This window comes from Strix uralensis, chromosome Z (genome assembly GCF_047716275.1).
Source record: "Strix uralensis isolate ZFMK-TIS-50842 chromosome Z, bStrUra1, whole genome shotgun sequence".
Taxonomy (NCBI): domain Eukaryota; kingdom Metazoa; phylum Chordata; class Aves; order Strigiformes; family Strigidae; genus Strix; species Strix uralensis.
This window is the reverse complement of record NC_134012.1, coordinates 4,130,502-4,149,202: the sequence shown is the minus strand read 5'-3', so window position 1 is coordinate 4,149,202 and position 18,701 is coordinate 4,130,502. Positions and strand designations below refer to the sequence as shown.

At 36.4% G+C, this 18,701-nt stretch overlaps 1 protein-coding gene across 12 annotated transcripts in view; it reads right to left on the bottom strand.

Moving 5' to 3' along the window:
- The window catches only part of MEF2C (myocyte enhancer factor 2C), a 140,638-nt gene that overhangs the window by 57,431 nt on the left and 64,506 nt on the right, over positions 1–18,701 (bottom strand). For all 12 annotated transcript variants that reach the window (XM_074855300.1, XM_074855311.1, XM_074855299.1 and 9 more), the window contains one exon: positions 9,506–9,709. In XM_074855300.1, the coding sequence (XP_074711401.1) occupies positions 9,506–9,709 (204 nt within the window). The remainder of the gene's footprint in view (positions 1–9,505; positions 9,710–18,701) is intronic.

Here is an 18,701-nt window from a genome sequence, read left to right as displayed (position 1 = left end):
AGGCTGAGAGCCAAGCTATTTTTAGTCAGGCAGTTTTCTATTTTTAGACAAATATCAGTTAAGAGACATTGTTAGGAAAAATTTAAAAAAAGAAAAACACAAAAGGGGGAGGGGATGAGGCTTCCCATCTCATATTGTGAAGCAAGCCCTTCAACCTGTAACTCCAGGCGTTTCAGCTGCTTCCAATCTTGGAAAAATAAAGAAAATTCAGAGTTCAGGGATTTAAAAATAAACCTACCCTCTGGCAAACAGACCAAAATACAACAAGCTGTTACTATGTGAAACAGTGACTACAAAAACAAAGAACATTCTCCAATGACTAGATTGGGATAAAACTTTGGAGCTATTAAGTTATAAGAATGTTACACAGACATGTAAGATTTTTCCAGCTTCTCAGCCAGATATATCATGTTTTGGAGAAAGAAACAGTGATCTGTGAAATAGACCTTGCTCTGAGAAATACAGATTTAAGTTCTCAGTTTGACAAAGAAAGGAACTATGAACAGAGTTTGAAAGACATTTATGTTCTGCACGTATTTTTCACCTTTGTCATCACAGCATTTTTACAACAATCTGTCCAAAACATTTCCTAAATTATTAAAATATTTTAAAAATCATTACTAAGAACAAAAGAATAAAAGGAAAATAATGTAGAGACATGACCAATAACAAGGACTGATCCTCAGTAAGTAGAAATCAGGAGAACCAGGGCTCCCTCAAAATATACTCAAAAGTGGCTTTTGCTCTGCCATGTGCTTCAGAGTAACTAACCTTGTACCCATTTTACTTTTCTCTATCCCAATTCTCTTCTTCCAGGTATGGAAAAACAAGCTATCAGGTGAGCTACTTCACTTTCATTTGAGATACATTAGGATTACAAACTATGTTTCATGTCAACCAAATCCTCATTGCAAATAAATCATAGTGGAAAAGTTTTTTTTTTTCTTTTCAGAGAAAGCCAAACAGAACAACTCATTATGCGAATTTCCCTTAGCCGCATTTTTCACATAGTGGATTAATTTGAACTATGATAGAAAAAAAAAATAGTTTCAACACTTGACCCTCTACCTTTCTTCTTCTAGGCTGAAAAGCATCAAAGATCTATCACTTATTAGATGCACATCAACAGGATGCTGTGGAGTTATCAAGGAGAGCTTAAACAATAGCCTGTGATGGAAAGAAAAAGAGTCAAAAGTCTCATGTGGAAGGAAGAGAATAAATTGCTATCTATTGGATGTAGTAGAGGGACTAATTTGGACAGGCCCATTGACTGGATGAGCAGTCCCATTGAGGGACTACTTCGGACAGAATAGAATTGCCTTCCACAGTTTTCCAGCTTTGAAGTTTTTCTTCTGGTCTTGCAATAGCTAATATTTACCTGAAGCCCAAATTGATAGAGTAATAAGATCAGGTAAGAATATCAGCTCTTGACTGAAAAAAAAATATTTCTAAATTAATTGCTTGAAAAAATGAAATTAAGATTGATAAAGAGCAGAGTTTTTTAGTATTTTTGAAAATGAGATATTTTCCCCTCTAAGATCTTTTTGTAGTAATCATGGTTAGGAAAAACATAGAAAAAACTCATATGAGGATATTAGGTTAAAAACACATTTTCCAAAGGCTCAAAACTCAGAAGGCAAACAAAGACCAAAGGAATATTACAAAAATGCTGAAGATCTTGAAGTCAATCCCATGATTTTGTCATACATGAGGTTAGCAATAATGATTTGGCTCATATTTACTAAAAATGAAACAAGAAGTAAGCATTTAAAAAGCTGAAATCATCATCCAAAGGAAATTCTTTGGCCAGTTGACCCTGTCCAATCATCTCCTGGCCTGTGTAAACTGGTAAAAGTAGCCGTTTTTTTAACAAGCTGGTCTTCAACCAATTTACAAAGGAAATCAATAATACTATCCCCATTTTACAGATCGGGAAACTGAAGCATTAGGAGGAAATGTGACTTGTCCAAGGTCACACAACAGTATTTGGCAAAGCTATTAATAAAATCCAAGTCTCATGAGTCCTAGTCCAGGGCAGTATCCAATAGACTGCACTGTCTTTAGATCACCCTGAATAACCTTTCTTACATAGAGGCTTACTTTCTATACTGTCCCAGATCTTCAGCCCATGGTAGCTGAAATAATTCCCCTGATTTCCACAGCTGAAGAGCTGAATTGATGTGTATTTCACAGATTGTTTATATGCAGTATTATGTTATGATGACAAGAAAAGAAAATACACTTATTACATTAAACAAGCTCCAACGGTTGCCTTACTTTTCCTAAAAAGAGCACATTTAGAGAGTTATATGGGCTTATTTACTACAAATATACAGATAAGAGTCTTAATTGATATGAAGAGGCTTTCAGAATCTAATTAACCTCCCAGCTAGTCATTAGCTCTGTGACCTTTAGAAATAATTGACAGAAGGAATTTTTTTTCCTCTTCATCTCATTCAGAACTTCCAAACCAAGTGACTAATTCTACATCTGCTATAGGACCCACAGCACACCTGTAAGTACTGATGGGATGATGCACAGTAAGTCCATCAGCAAAACCAGACAATATACTGCCCAAGCAGCACATCACATGCGTGCACCTTTTTCTGCCTGAGTGCCATCCTCACCAACTCCAGCCTTCCAGTGTCTTAAAGCTGTGCTTTTAAGTCTCAAGTCCCTCATGCCTGTAGGAGATTTAGTAGTATTTCATGCCTATTAACACTGTTTCTGGTCATACTAAAAGCGATTGGATTTTCAATTCAAGTTAGTTCTTCTAACCTGTGGAAGTATTATCTATCATTACTTGCATGTTTTCATTATCCACATTTTTTCAGAGCAAAATGCCTTTTTAACAAGCGGTAACACATACACACAAAAGCAAAATTCTGAATTCCACCACTCTGCAGGTCTTGGTATTACTTTGTTCCCTGCCATCTTAACATTAAGGTCTGTAAAGATGTCTCTGTGTGTTGTAAAACACAAAGGATGTGCAATCTGCAGGGAGGATTTCACATGTCCACCAGCTCACTTCCCCTTGGGGGAAAATGCTGCTGCAAATGGCCCTCATCTCTCTTGCTACGTTCGGTTCATTCTCCCTCACTAAATACAGGAGTCCACCGGGGAAGGGAAAATACTCTGCAAAAGGTCAATTCATCAGCAGTTAGTAGAGGAATGAAGATGTATGACCCTGTGCAAAACAAGTTAAAAATACGATGCTAGATGCTGATTATCTATGAAAAAGAATCTATAATTTGTAAATTATTTAAAAATCTGACATATTATTGCAGATTAGAACTACTGTTTTTCCCCATGGCCAACCAGAAACCCCACCACAATGGTGCTAGGATAATTAATGTCTCCTAGAGTAGCCCAGACTAATTCTTGACGAAGGCTTCAGTATCACTAAAAGCAGGAGTTCACCCAATGTGAGTTTCTCCAAACACACCTAATTTCAGTGAGAAAGAGGGAAAAGAGGATCGAGGGGCATCAAGTGTAATGGAAGAGCGATCCCTAACAGGCAGACTGAAGGAGCAGCTGATGAGACAAGGAACAAAGGAAAGCACAACTTAATGACACTCTCAGGGACAGGAAGACAGGAAAAGAAGTATGTACTGGAGTGCAACTGGCGAGAGATTAAGAAGGATGAAACTGAGGATGAGTTGAAGATGAGGAGACTCTCAGAGATGGTCAAAAGATGGTCCTTAGTATGAGAGGTATAAACATTGTTTGATGGAAACAGGATTGATGTATCTTACACGGAGAATCATGTTACCGTATCATCATCACCTTATTTTGCTACCTGTTCTTACTGTGCCATGTCTGAATTCTGGCGATAAACACTTCAAGGTAGGATCTGTTAGTGTGCATTAGAATACAGCAGAATTGCAAGAGTGGAGAGGTGGGTGAAAGGGCATAGTATGCTTGATAAATATTCCAGTGAAAAAACCCCTCACAGAGTAAGACAAAGAATAGCTGAGAAGTGAAATGAGGATAAGGTTTCATTGAAGCAGAAAGATATGACAGTGTATTGCAGGAGCTGACATCTTCCTATATGTAAAAGTCTATGTCGAGGACCCTTAAATCTTTCTAAGTGTAGAAAAAAGAAAAAAATAAAAGGAGAGAGAAAAAAAAGGAGTAGTTAAAGCCAGATGCCAGTAAAAGATAGAGCCAAAGGAAGATAGCAAGAGAGATATTTCAGAAAAGGAAAAGGCACTGAGGTCATGGAAGAGTTTCTTGTAAGATAAAAGACAGCTGCAAAGATCAGACAGATGTGTGTGCATGCATGCAAAGTAGCAGTTTTAAGTAGTGAACTTTACAAAATTCAGAGATTTGGTGGGTAATCAGCACTGATAACAGAGAACCTCTGTTAGCAAAGAGAAAAATGGAGGAAGTTTGCGTTGTTCCTCTTTCCTCTCTACCAGTGATTAGCGGTATGGCAGAGGGGAACTGAGGTGGATGTATGTTGGTCAGAAAACGGAAGGTATGTTTAATGGGATGAATTTGAAAGGGCTGACCTACTAGGAGATCTTGAGTTAAAGGTAGTGGCCACTGAATCAGCAGAGGAATAGAAGCCAGCTGGAGAAAGAGGGACAATAAGAGCAGCAGGGTCAACAAAATTGATGGATTGGGGGCTTAAAAAGAGCTGAAAGATGAAGTGGTTAGTGATTGGTGGAGGAATGATTTATGTGCACACAGAGCAAGGATCAGTGTATTAGACTCAGAAACAGAATCAAAACCAGGACTTAGTGAAAACTCACTAGAGGTCTGCTGAAGCTGAGACAGTAGCTGATGATCTGACATGAAAGAAGTGACACGGAAGGGACAGTGAGAGAAAAAACAGGCAGGAAGTTTCATCTTAAATCAGCAAAGGCTTGATGGCTTAGCTGAAGAACCACAGCAGATTTCTGTAATATGGTTAGGGTTGTAATTACATTTGCAGCCAAGATGCAAAACATCTCCCTGTATTCCTGCTCTGAAATATGTCCCCTACAGTCTAAGGGCGATGTCCTTTCTGAGCTCCTAAGCTGTGGGCTTACAGTGCTTTTGGCACTGGGTTCTCATTACTCGCAGTAGCGTGGCAGTGAAATAGCACTGTAATGAGTGGTGTTACATCCAATCCTGTTTTACAGAAACAAGGAAAGGGTCTGGCCCCATTTTAAATAAATGCAAAAAATGCATAATGGACATACTTGCTTGTTGTAAAACTCTGACATTTACTCTTCCCCATTTTCTCATTGCCATAAGAAAATTATTGCCTAGTCCTATACAATTGTGCTGATAATGTTCAACAACAAGCTCATAAGGTAAGTTTTTTCTGATAGAGCATATAGGAACCAGTTGTATTGACAAGCTTCTAAGGACAGATGGAACTCTAGTTCTAAAAACACTACTTCTGTACCAAAGATTGTGTACCAAATGCCACAGGATTTTGTAATGAGAGAAAATGTAATCCCATTTTAAAGTAAAGAATGACAAATCTTCTAGTAATTATATCATGGAATTTTAAATGACAGCTCCTGAATATATTGTTGTTGGTATTTACATACACCACTTGGAATTTAGCATAAAGATGAAATTAATCTTTTCTTTCCTTGGTGTTGAGGGAACTCTGCACAGGTTCTCCTATTCCTTAAAATAAGTTACTATACCCAGCAACAAACATGCACTTTTTAACTGAAGCAAAATTGAGTGAACGGCTGTGGTGTGAGTGGTTTGGTGGGTGAGGACATAAAGGCTTCAGTTTTAAGAATCCATTTAACTCTAAACTGAAGTCTCGGAATGAACATTTTTTTTGCAGAACTAATACGTATCATAAAACCTCCACGTAGGTTTTGGTAAGAATCACAATAATTGTCAGTGTTGCTTAAAATGGATAGGCTTGTGTGTTGAATGCAAATACCTTCTCCTTCATGAGTACACACTGACTTTTAGTTACCTGTGGATGTTGTAAGTATATTTGCTGTGTAATAACTAAAACACATTCAGCTGGTAGATAATTTTTGTGATCTAAAGAACTCAGATATACCAAATTGCATGTTAATCAACTCCATTTTGAATGAGGCAACTGGAAAAGACCATCTCAGTTATATTCATTACATGTAAATAAACGTAAATAAAATAAAATAAAATTTACATGCGTAAAGAAAGTATAAGCTATTTGCTTAAAGCATTAAACCAAAAGAGCTCAAAGAATAACAGTAACTGAACTTTACAGTTCTCTTAATATTAGCCACTCCATTTTACATCATGACAGATGTAATCAGATCACATACCTATAACTTGGGTAGGATCAAATTGCTTGATTTGCAGTAATACAAGTATTAAAATGAATGTCAAATAATTTTTCCCTTGAAAAACAGTGTAATGTTTGTTAGATGTGTGATACTTGGTGTCTTATGATACTTCAAATAACAAATTATGGCCTGAAGACTAATTCAGAAAAGCTAAATATAATTAATACCAGTAATTAAACTGAAAACATTTGATTAATAAAATTAACAGCTTTAGCCAGACCTACATGAAAATTCATGTAATTTTTCAATTTGAATAGCAGTGCTTTAACTTAAAAGTAATTAACTACATATTAGAGACCTACTCTTTTGATTTTCATTGAATATAGATTGTTCAAAGAAGTTATACCACATTCTAATGACTGATAACACAGTTCTATCACAACCAAAAAGTAACTATATAGTTAATATTATGCTGAATGAGAACAGAAATTGGATCCTAAATTAAAGACCTTAATAGGGTTGACAGTTATATTTCAAATTTTTGTAAGTCTACCTAAAAAAGTTTTCTTTCTCTAGTACTGTGCAGAAATCTGTGAGCACAGCTACGCCCTTTTCTTCCACTGAAATACAGTTACTGAATAGTCATTTAGATGAAAATGATCAGCTTTAATAATACTGTCTGATTCTCAGCTGCTGTTGATTGCTCTGGAAGAACAAGATTGAAAACTTCTAAGTGTGAAATCTAGCTGTCTGAAAGTGAAAAAAAAAATGGACTCCTTACGAGGAAAATATGTGTAATGTAGTCAGTTTAATTGATCAATTTAAATATTTAAATGTGTGGCAGATTTATATCCTGTACCTAAAAATATATCCAGACTACACTGAGAGTCAAGCCATTTCTCAGATTGCATACTTTCATGGGCTCTATCCCTCTATTGTACTCATAACTGTGATGTTAATTATCAAGTAAAGGTACGATAATATGAAACCCTTGTTCAAAACCTACACCCTGCAAAAGTACTCCTTTGATCCTGAAACAGTACTGGCATTGGTGTGGCTTCAGTATTTTGCATTACAGGCAGAACACTGAAAAACATAACAGCAAAACGATCAAAAGACTGAATTGAGAGCTGACAGAACATATGGAAAAACTATAAACATTCACTTAATTTGGCCTTTTCTGCCTATTCTTAGATTACTCAATTTAAATAAGTTTTATTTCAATTACCTACTTTTATTTGGCTTCTTTTAGAGGAGTGAAGAGGGTTGCCCACCAGATTTTGGGTATAGCCAGAAAATTACATGTCTGAATGCAAAATTGCCTATCAGCCTATCCAAACCGCTCCACTATTTTTGCAGGAACGGGACTTTGCTGGTGCAGAGACTGCTTTTTCTGTTAATCTCAAAGTTACAACAGAATAAACATTATTTTAAATTTTACATTTTCACTCAAGTTTCTTGAAAACCCATAGTCTTCATGATCAAAAGTATTCATTCATTGTGAAACAAGTAATAAATCCCTAACTACTGGCTTACTCACCTATTCCCACAAGAAATCCTGCAGGAAGAAGTAAAGATATCACAGGAAACTTGTCCTGCTAAGAATATTCTGGCTTTTTGCCACTAGCAGAGGACAGGGCATTATATTTTAGGGATAGGATTTCAATTCTGCTGGACAGGACATGGGCTTCCCAGAGCTAGGTGACAGGAAAGGCTTCATGTCTATATAGGAGATTTGAAGGAAGAGAGGAAAAGAGGTGATGGAGAGGAGGAAGAAATTATGTACTTTCCCCTTAGTCTTAACTCACATAAATTTTTGTTCTGCTGTCAGAACCTCATCCTCTCCTAATGAGGGAGAAAATCTGCTGCGAGATCATGAAGGAAGCAAAACAGTGTCATCCTGTATGTTGACATAAGGATAGACAGAAAAGCGATATATATTCCTGGGTTGCAGTCTTTGCCAATCTATGGTGGTGTGACTGTGGCATCTTGTAACAAGTGTAATGACGTCTATTATACAGTACTTTTTCTCCATCAAAAACATTTTATATGTAATTCACACACTTACTTTCTTCCATTGCTAGTCCTAAATACGTGACTAGCCCAGATGAAGACTCCAAAAAGCACCAAAGTCTCATTTTTGACAACATCCAGATTATTTTAAAATCTGAAACTAACACCTTTAAAAAGATCTGAAGTAATCTAAGTGTACAGGCCAAGGTATTCAGTAGCATTTATGAATAAACTGTCACTGATCTTTAAGACAGAACCTCATCCATCCAATACTTTTTAGAATTATACCGTTAGATACCGAATCACTTAGGTGTTTTGAAAACAGGAGTTGCATAAGTCACGTAACTAATTCTTTTGATATCACTCAGAGTGTTTTGCTATCACAACAAAAAATGAAAGATTCATTTATTTTGCATGGCTTGAATCCTAATGTGATTATAAAGTAAACTGACTTTTCTGCAAATATTAGCAGCTTAAAATCGAAAATCTTAATTTTTAGTTAACAATTCTCAGTTTAGTTAACAATTTTCAGTATTGTAAATAAAACTTGACCTAACCAGTGTTTTTTTAAAAATAATTACAAGCTTTTAAAAATAATTACTAGCATTCTGATAGTACTGCTTTGATGCTGTTATTATTATATTACGGTAACAGCATTCTGTGTGAGGTAGCTGACACATTTGTTATTGTGCAGCTTCCTCTGTAAATAACCAAAAAGCTAAACAAGTCAATCGAATGCCTTAAAGTAGTAATTTAAAATCTTTTTCTTCCACATCTTTTGCAATGTATTTTTCAGTTCCTTCTGGACGGAGGACATTATGACTTTTGGAGTTAGGAGCCAAGGCACACAGTGTTTGCTGGAGAGCAGGTCACCAGGAGTGACTAGGAGACAAGTGGGAGGTTCAGCTGGGAGGTAGTGGTCAAGGCGTGGAGAGGACCGACAGGACAAAGGGACAAAGCAACACAGAAAGCTGGATGACAGGGAGCCAGAGATCCCATCGCAGGAGTTTCTGCTGAGCATGCAGGACTCAGCAGGATAAAACTACGAGCTCACACATGGATTCCCTCCAGTCTCTGCTGCGCCATCTCCAGCCCCAAACCAATACTCTGTGGTCCCTGTTCTGCTCTCCCATCACTGTATCACCTCCAGCATATGTTCTACAACCCTCGGGAAAGGGGATCAGGCCTCTCGCTTTGAGTGCCTCTGTCTCAGAGCAAAGTAAAAAAAAAAAAATCCTCACAGAAAAACAAAATCTTACCTCAACAATATCCGAATTCGTTCGACTCTCATGCGGCTCATTGTACTCGGTATATTTCAGCAACACTTTGTCCATATCGGTGCTGGCATACTGGAACAGTTTGTTGGTGCTGTTGAAGATGATCAGAGCAATCTCACAGTCACACAGAACACTCAGCTCATAAGCCTTCTTCATTAACCCAAATTTCCTCTTTGTAAATGTCACCTGGAAAAAGAAAGAAAGACCCGTCAAAAATCCCCAAGCTGGTCTTTGTAGTCCTCCTTCTTTCTTTTGGAAATATGATGTGTGACTGCTGTAGCCTTTGAATTGAACGCATGCAGAAGGCAAAGGCATAAATACAAATATAGCTCCAAAATAGACTATATGTATATTTTACGTGAGAAAATACACCTAATTCTCACTGCAAAAAACTTGAGGTACAGGTAAAGAGCATGGGACATTTTCATTAAGTAGCACTATGACGTCTTGATACTGCATCTTTCTCTGTAACTGTTTAATGAATATATTTTTATACTGCATACATCTTTCCCATCAATATTTTCAAACCGCACCTCAGATTTTCACTTGTAAATAGTTTGAACATGTGCAGTCAATTCTTATTTTTAATAGTGATTGACTTTGATTCCATGCCCCAGCTTGTGCTAGATTTTTAGTGATTATTTCATACAGCATCTAAGTTGTGCAAAAGAGGTACATTGTTCATATAAACACACTCACAATGGTTCTGAAGAAATATCTAGTGTTAAAAATTCAAATACTTTTTGAGAAATGAGAATTATAAAGCACAAAGAACAAACAATAGCTGACCAGCAACATATACCACCTTTGACACAATGTCTTTTCTAAACACAGAAGTAGCATACTTTATTTTATTTCAAATGACATGCTTAGAAATACAAACTGGAATTTTTTAGTACAAAGGACTTTGGGTCACATTATATAGGAAAAATAGGGATGTGCTTATAAGTTCTCAGGGGGCCAGCTAATGTCCTGACATCATGCAAAACCTAGGAAAAATATATGAAAAATATCTTAAATATGAAAAATATCTTTACTCTGTACAAAACCATAATTTTCCACAGGGACTGTTTTGACAATGAAAGACCTGCATATCATACCTGGTTTGGTTTTTTTTTTTTTTTCTCTTCTTTTCTGCACTAGCTTACAAGTTCCAGTAAGACATGTGACTCAGAATAAGAAACTACCATGGGCTGTTTAAGCTAATTGTATGGTCGAATTTTTCTCCTTCTTCAGTTTCTTCATATATGCGATTTCCATTAAGTGTATACGACTGATTTTTTTTACATGGTTTCTTCTCTGATAACTTTCAGTTACAAGAATTTTTAAGATGAAAATACAGTTTTGCTAAGTCTATTATTAATCAAATGTAACATGTAGTCAAGGTATTTGATATGTTAAGGACAGCCACGCAACCAAGTGTATAGGTCTGCCTAATCCTGCACTTGTTGCTGCCATTCCTTAATACCCATAAGCAGCAGCACCTCTGCACTTTAATGCTGAGGCAAGAAGATTCATCTGTACGTGGTTCATATGGCTGCTGTTCTATCTTGTCATATTCCTAATGCAAGTTAATGCTAACTGCGACCCCAGACTACCTTAAAATCCCAGCACATCAGGCCGTGGAAAACGTGACCTTTAAGTATTGCTAATCCCTATTTGCTAGTCCATCTCAGAAGGATGAGGAGGCTCTGTGCCAATACTTTTATTCTCCCAAATATATACTGAATGTTACTCCTCTTGTCATTTCAATCTCTTTAGCCTCTGTCAACATACTGTTAAGAAAAGATGGATTGCCTTTAAATACAATTATTCAAGCATTTTAAAAACACACTTTCCACAGCACTGGTCCCAGGTATGCATAATTGATAGTAAATTCTTTCTAAATTTCTCTGTCTCAATGGCTTTTGATATTTGGAATGAATAATGAGATAGGTAACAAAACTTCATCCAAATTCGGGAAAAAACCTAGTCTTTCAAATACTCCTTTAATGTATTCTCTGATTACAGAAAATTGCAATGCATTTGTTAAAACATATATATATATATGTATATAAGCGCATGTTTTAGAAAAAGCTAAACACACAGAAAATAAAATGTACTAACTCAACATATTTTTCTGCATCTAAAATGCCTTTCAATCAACTTTTTGACCACAGTGCTGTAGGTGGAGTGTCTCTATACAGTATGGTTTCTGTTGCACAGAAACCTCAGAATTTAGCATGTTACAGCTTCTTACCATCAAAGTACACCCCAGTACAGAAATATCTTTAAAGCCACTGTTTGTGTTTACTGTTAGGTGCTCCTGAACATTTAGAATAACCACACAGCTATGCTGCACAGCACATACTTATTTCATAATACTTATCACCAGAATGATACTGGTTAGAGTTCCTTTTTGTGGAAAGTGAAAAAAAGAACAACAAACCAGCTAGATCTTATTTTGCTTTCTTTAAAATATAATCTTAATTGCTCTGAATTTGATTTGTTTTTAACTCCTTGATCTTTCTAACAATTTCTAAATTTATCAGATAACGCTGTTGCTGCTGATAAATGCATTAAAAGCAATTGTATTTACTACTGTTTCTATGGTGACCTGGAATATTACTTTTCTTTTTAAATATGCATTGTGGCTTATCTTTTTTTATATATATATAAATAAAACATATATATATGTAAATTTATTATGCTTTTACAACAGTTTATAGTAGGGGTGAGCTAGTATTTTCAAATGTACAGTGAAAGGTCAACCTCTGAAAAGATTAAGAATACTCTTCAAGCCATTTAAAAAGAAATGATCTTTTTGCATAGTTTTTTGCTATGTGGCTACATAAGGAAGATGAATATGCTTATCTTCCAAAGTATTTTTGTGAGCAATGTAAGGAGACAGCATCTTTATTACTGAACCTTTTTCGGGTCTCAATTTGTTAACCATTTGTTCTGTTAACTATATTCACCCAAACTAAAAGTATCTAATAAATATTGTCTAAGGTAACAGAAAATATTCTAGTATTGCAGAAATTTTGCTGAGAGGTAAAAATTAGCATAAATTATTTAAAACATTTGGTCTCTTTTGTCTAGGTGGAAGGAGTGTGCAACCTACACTTAAGAAGCTCTGACTACAGTTGTACTGACAGTGCTGAGAATGAACAAGACACACACAATCCGCATGAACACAAGTTTTTGAGTAGCTGTAGCTGCAGTATCAAAAAAATCCATGTGGTCACATAGTCTTATTATTATATACTGTGTTTAAAGTTGTCAGTCATGATAGCATCATATAACAATGGAAAACGTCACTTTGACATTTGGCATAAAGAATGTTAGTGAGACTGGAAGGAAACACACATACAGTGAGACAATTCATCAAAATATTTAAAAAAGGACATTCAAAAGTACATGCATTTCAATATCTGTTTAATATTTAACTTCTTTTCAGCAGCAAGAATGAAATCACTACATGTTCTTTCCTGACAATATTAGGCAAGATATGATTAATTATCCCTGCTGTCTAAACCACTGCTAATCTGTAGGTGTTTTTCAGTTCACAACTTTTCTCCTCTTTAGGAGAATGTTAGCCAATTTAGAAAGTTCTTTTCTTTTGGGGATATAATATTTTATAATGACAGTGTGAGAACTGGGGAGAATGAAAGTGGAGTGGAGGGAGGAAGTGCAACAGATAAGAGGGCAGTCAGCATTCAACTGTCTTTAAACCCTTTTTAAGCATGTATATATAAAACACAAGGTTTGAAACACCAACACAATTTCTAAATACTGTTATGAGGTGCTTTTATTCATAGTTTTATATGTATTGCAAAAAGAGCAGTGTGCAGGGAGTACTACATTTACCTCTAAAACATACCAAAAATTAACCTGATTCCATCCTTTCATATTAACTGAAACTCTATTACGTTTGTCTTAGCCTTATGGTTATTTTACTTATTTAAAAGTTATTTTTAAAAATCCAAGAGCCAAACTGCCCTCATAACAGGAACAGCGATACCAAGAAGGTAGGTTACTAAAGCCTGCAGCATTTTTGTATATGAAGAAGTATAAATGCTGATGACTTTAAAGGCTCTGAGCAAATCAGAAGCTGCTTTCAAGTACTGGGAAAACTAAAAAAAACCCAGGTGAAGTAGTCAGCTTCCAACTGTCTTGACATAAATCAAGGCAAACTTTTTATGCATTTTGGATAAAATTCTAACTAAAGGTGAAACCCACTTTATGTGTTAAAGGCATTGACAAAAGAGGACTGTTAAAAAGGACGTTTTTCCACTTCAACTCTGTCTCTTGTTCAATACCATGGAAACACCTCTCAACTAGCGCTTCATGCATAATGCTGCAAGAGTCTTCTGAGAGACGGGTCATGGACTAGTCATTGCAATATCTGTAAGTGGGGCCGCAGGCAGCCTGAATTCAAGTCTGCATATCACACACTGTGATATGCTCCCTTTAGAAGGCAATTTGGCCCAGAGCAGACTTTCTTGTTTACTTGCTAGTAATTAAAATTTATTTAAACTAAATAAACTAGAAGGTAATGTTTCTTGGTTGCGAGTATAAATTCTTTCATATGCTGAAATTTAAATGTGTGTGTGTAAATGGTGATACTGGCCACTGGTAATAGTCTTTATTTAGCTAAATTTGTAACAATTATATGTTTCTTATAGATGTTAATGCATCTAGAGGAACAGAAGCAGTCAAAAATACTCCCATATAATGAATACAGCCTTCAGGATACTTCATTTATCTCTGTCGCAATGTTGTCTTTGTTTCTTTCTGTATTTTTTGGTGGGAGTTGGTTTGGGATTATTTTATTTTATTTTTGTTTTTAATTCAGGCCCTTCTAGTACTCTTTCTGAAATCTCACATACCCCAAGAGGCTGAGCCGTAACAGACTCTGCATTTGTCACTAACACTCACAGCATATGTGCTAACATTTTATGTTTTCAAAGTATCAGTCCTGGGATCTTTAAAGCAATTCAGTCCAGCCAGTGGCAAAATATCAGCATTCCCCTTACTTCTTCCTATCCTGATTATAAAAATATATAGCTGCTGACATAGGAAAATGAGGGAAACAGGGAATTTGCACATAATCCTTCCCATATACATTTCCTGCCATTAAACCTGTATGAGTGACTAGTGAAAACCAGGGACCACTGGTGCACAGAAGTATCTGATACAGACACTGACTGGTCAGGAAATAGTTTCGTTCTGTTTGTCCTTATTTCATCTGGAGTGTCTACATTTCTGACACAGGGACTAGAGCAAGCATGGTAGATACGATGTCTGTGACAAATAGGAGGTACTACACGAGCAACTTGCCTAACTTCAAACATAATAAAGTCAAGTTGGCGATATGTAAACCAAGGGGCTCTTGATTAAAATGTCATAATCCTATCATATGTTGAAACCCCAAACTACTGGAGAGGCAACAGCTCTTGTCATATTCTCTCTTCCCCTTGCTCCTATTTGATTTTCACTTAGATTTGTTTGTCATATGAAGAGGCCTGGCTGCAACAATCTTTACAGTAACCCTCAGTGGGACTGGGAAGCAGCACCAGTGCAGGGTTTCCTCTAGACAAACCCTCCTTTATGCAAAAGCTGGGCATGCCATATTAAATGAAAGACCCTTTAAAGAGCAGTGAAGGACCTTCAGCAGCCTGCTTCCATGTTCTTATAACCCTCCAGCGTAACTTATAGGGATGAGACAGCAGTGATTTATGCTGGTAAAAGAGCTATTGTCCCAGAAAGCCTCAAGCATATTGAGCTACGACTCGCTGAATAGTCCAGATAAAGAGGAGTTCTAAGCAGGATGCCCTAAAATTATAGCTATAACAAATAAAATGTTCATGATTAATGCGTATAAAAAAGAAGGTTTTGTACTTGTGTGTTACGCCCCATTTTTAGTATGTTAGTACATAAATAACAGATCAAATACTTAAAATAGTGATATTATTCAGTCTGCTCAGATCCAACGCATGATGGTGGATCTCTCATACGAATTTTTTCTTTGTAAGTAAAGAGAGGAGGGATAATTGAAAGATGTGTTAATTAACAGATGATATGGCAAGTCAGAAATTAGTAGGTTAGGCAGTATCAATATGCTTCCCACTTTAATTTACAAATTAAGATCTAAAAACAGACAGGGATGGAAGAATAATAATGGTTAATCTCTGATACTTCATTTCCTTCTGTTGAATCAGAGAGATAACATTAAGTCCATTATATATGGATGTACAGATACATATGTATTTTAGGCAAAAAGCATCACCTCTATCAAAACCACAGTACCTAATACAATATATGAGAAAGCTGACTTTTTTTTTTCGGTATGCTATTGCCAGTTCTGGTAGGTACAAATAGATGTTTAGGGTAAAAAACATGTTTACTAGTTCTGTGCTACTAAAATGTTCATAAGGTAAAGGTCAAAGAATATTTCATTCCCTGCTGAGCAAATGGTCAGGAAGCACATTTGTCTGCATTTCCTGTCATAACAGGAAGAGTGTAACTTCTTCCTCTCCACAATGGCTTCAGTTCTGCTTCCCACCTCCAGCTCTTTCTCCCCCAGGGCTTTCCAAACCATTCCTTGCAAGACAGCAAGGCTGTGCCTGTGTCTGCACTGGTTTTCAGCTCTGCTCATGCAGGTGCCTCATTCACTACTGCATTCTCTTTACTTAGGCTTCTTGCTCACACTTCAAATTAAAAGTAATTTGACCTAAATATTTACCTTATGCTAATTCACTCTAAATTATGCTCAGAACATATATTTGAAATACAAGCACACTTTATCTTAAATATAATACATTCTAGAAATTCACGGTTCAGTTCAGCAGCTCTCTTAAAACTTCACTTCTCAGGTAGTGTGGCATTAACGTGAAAAGTGCAGCCAGCGTTGTACAGATCACTACAATTTAGGAGTCATGAAAACCTAAGGTGTATCCTTTGCTTACAGAAACATAACTTTCCCTCTGAAAAAAACAGGACCAAGGCCTAAATGTAATGCTATATTCCAAGTATATGTCATTTGGGGAAATTTAATGTAAGCAAGAGAAGGAATTCAAATATGTAAAAGGTAAAAACCGTGTGATGTTTAAGACAAAGGTTCATTGATCAGAATGATGCTTATTTGCATAGTTAAGCAGGGATGTTTTCATAGGAAAACATCTCCCTGGGGGAAAAAAATCATAAAATCTCAGATCTTGAATAAAATTAAGACACCCCATGAGAGAAGACTGAAATTATCAGGAAATTGGTGGAAAAAAGTTTTCTATCTAACTTGTGCTCATGTTAGCATTAATATGCAAGGCTCTTTTCTCTTTCTACAGGGGAGCTTCTGATTCAGCCGATAGTCTCTTACTCTTTCCTTTTAAATAGAGCTGAAACACAGATAAAAATAGATACAGGAGGCTGAAATTAGTTTTGAAACTAGCAGCATTAGGTATCGAAGTCAGTAGACCAAATCTAGGTCTTCCTGCAAACGGTCACTTCCCTCCAGGATATTCTTCCCCTGCCCCATAACCTCACTTTACTTATCTGCTTTAATTTATTCTCTGTTGAGCTGATAACTGCAGTAAGTCTTGGTTTATAGCTTTACAGATTTGCTGGAATCAAAGAATGATAAAAGGTCTATGCATGAAAAAGTTAAGCAGCAAGTTTTTTTTACTGTCATGCCCCATAGAATCACACAGACATAATACTTTAAAAAGGGTATTTTACTATTTAAGCACCTTAATATAGAAGTGTACACTTCCTATGGTATTTAGTAACACTTAAGCTCCCAGCAGCTCATTACAAATTGAGAGATATTTTAAACAGTGTGCAAAATCATTAGCTAAGCTCAACTCAGTTTTAATGGTGACTCTGACAACTGCATGCTTCACAAGCAGCAAAAAAAATGCGGAACTAAGGAGCAAGATGATCAGAGGGATAAAAAATGGTGGATTGCCATATAAGACCGTTAAGATATTTCTTAATATTAACTAGAAGAACTAGTGGATTAAAAGAAAGAGTGTGTTCCAGACCTGATACCAGAATGTCATCAGGTCAATTTGCCCTCTTTCCTGGATTTAGCTCACAGACCGTGGATTTCATGAGATATTTTGTAAGTGACCTTGTACAACAGTAATACAATATCATTTACGTCACTGCACCTATTTATTTTAGGCCTGGGCAGCCCTGCCTGGACTGTTGCAAAGAGAGTTTCAGTCTACAGCAGAGCACAAAAGGCCCTCATCAAAACTAACAAAATATTTCAAACTGATGAAAAACAAATAGATAAAAAGCAAGGCAGATGAATACAATTCTTCCTTCATGTGTTGACCATAACAGAGCTAGCTGCATTATTTCTTTCAATTAAGAAAACACATGAAAATAAAGTTCACCCATGTTTTTGCAAATGCCCTTCCTCTTTTCCTTTTTCTTTTTAAACAACCCAGAATTCTTCATAGCAGCCTTCCCCAATCTGCCTGACTGAAATTTCTGCACAAAGGACTCGTAGCAGTCAGGAGCTTCCAACATCAGATGTGAGTGCTAATATTTTTGGCAATCAGTTCTGTTGGTGCTGCAACTAATATCATGTATGCAGTCTACCCAAATGGGCTGTTGACAAGGCTACCACCATCTCATGAGCCTGAGCACCACCACCAGAGATTCATTCCACGTTTATGAAGGCTATATTATCCAGTGTTGCAATAATAAAAAAATCTCTGGTCACACTGGCTGCTTATAACAGGATTCTCTTTGAAAGTTTTCATTTCCATTTAATATCATGATGGTAACTAAACTGTACAGGTCAATACACACTTATTCTAGTCTTGGCAATTATTCATACTCCTTCTCCCTGTGGCTAAAAGCAGAGTGAAAGGAATTTTTTCAGATGGGCTTTTCTGAAACTTTCACAACCAAAGAGAATTTGTGATCACTCACAGAAGATTCAAACATCCTTGTCACCTTTGTCACCACATGGTAACTATGAGGGCCAGGAAAATACAGCCAACTGGCAGCCCACATGAAACATTACAATAATGGCTCCTCCTAGTTAAAAGCCTGCATTCTGCACTCACCGAAGTCAATGACAGATCTCTTATGCAGTCGAGGGTAAAAGGACTGGGTCTCTAATGTCTAAGTTGCAGTAGTTTTCCTTTAACTTGTCCCAAAATGACAAAGTTTCAAATAGGCT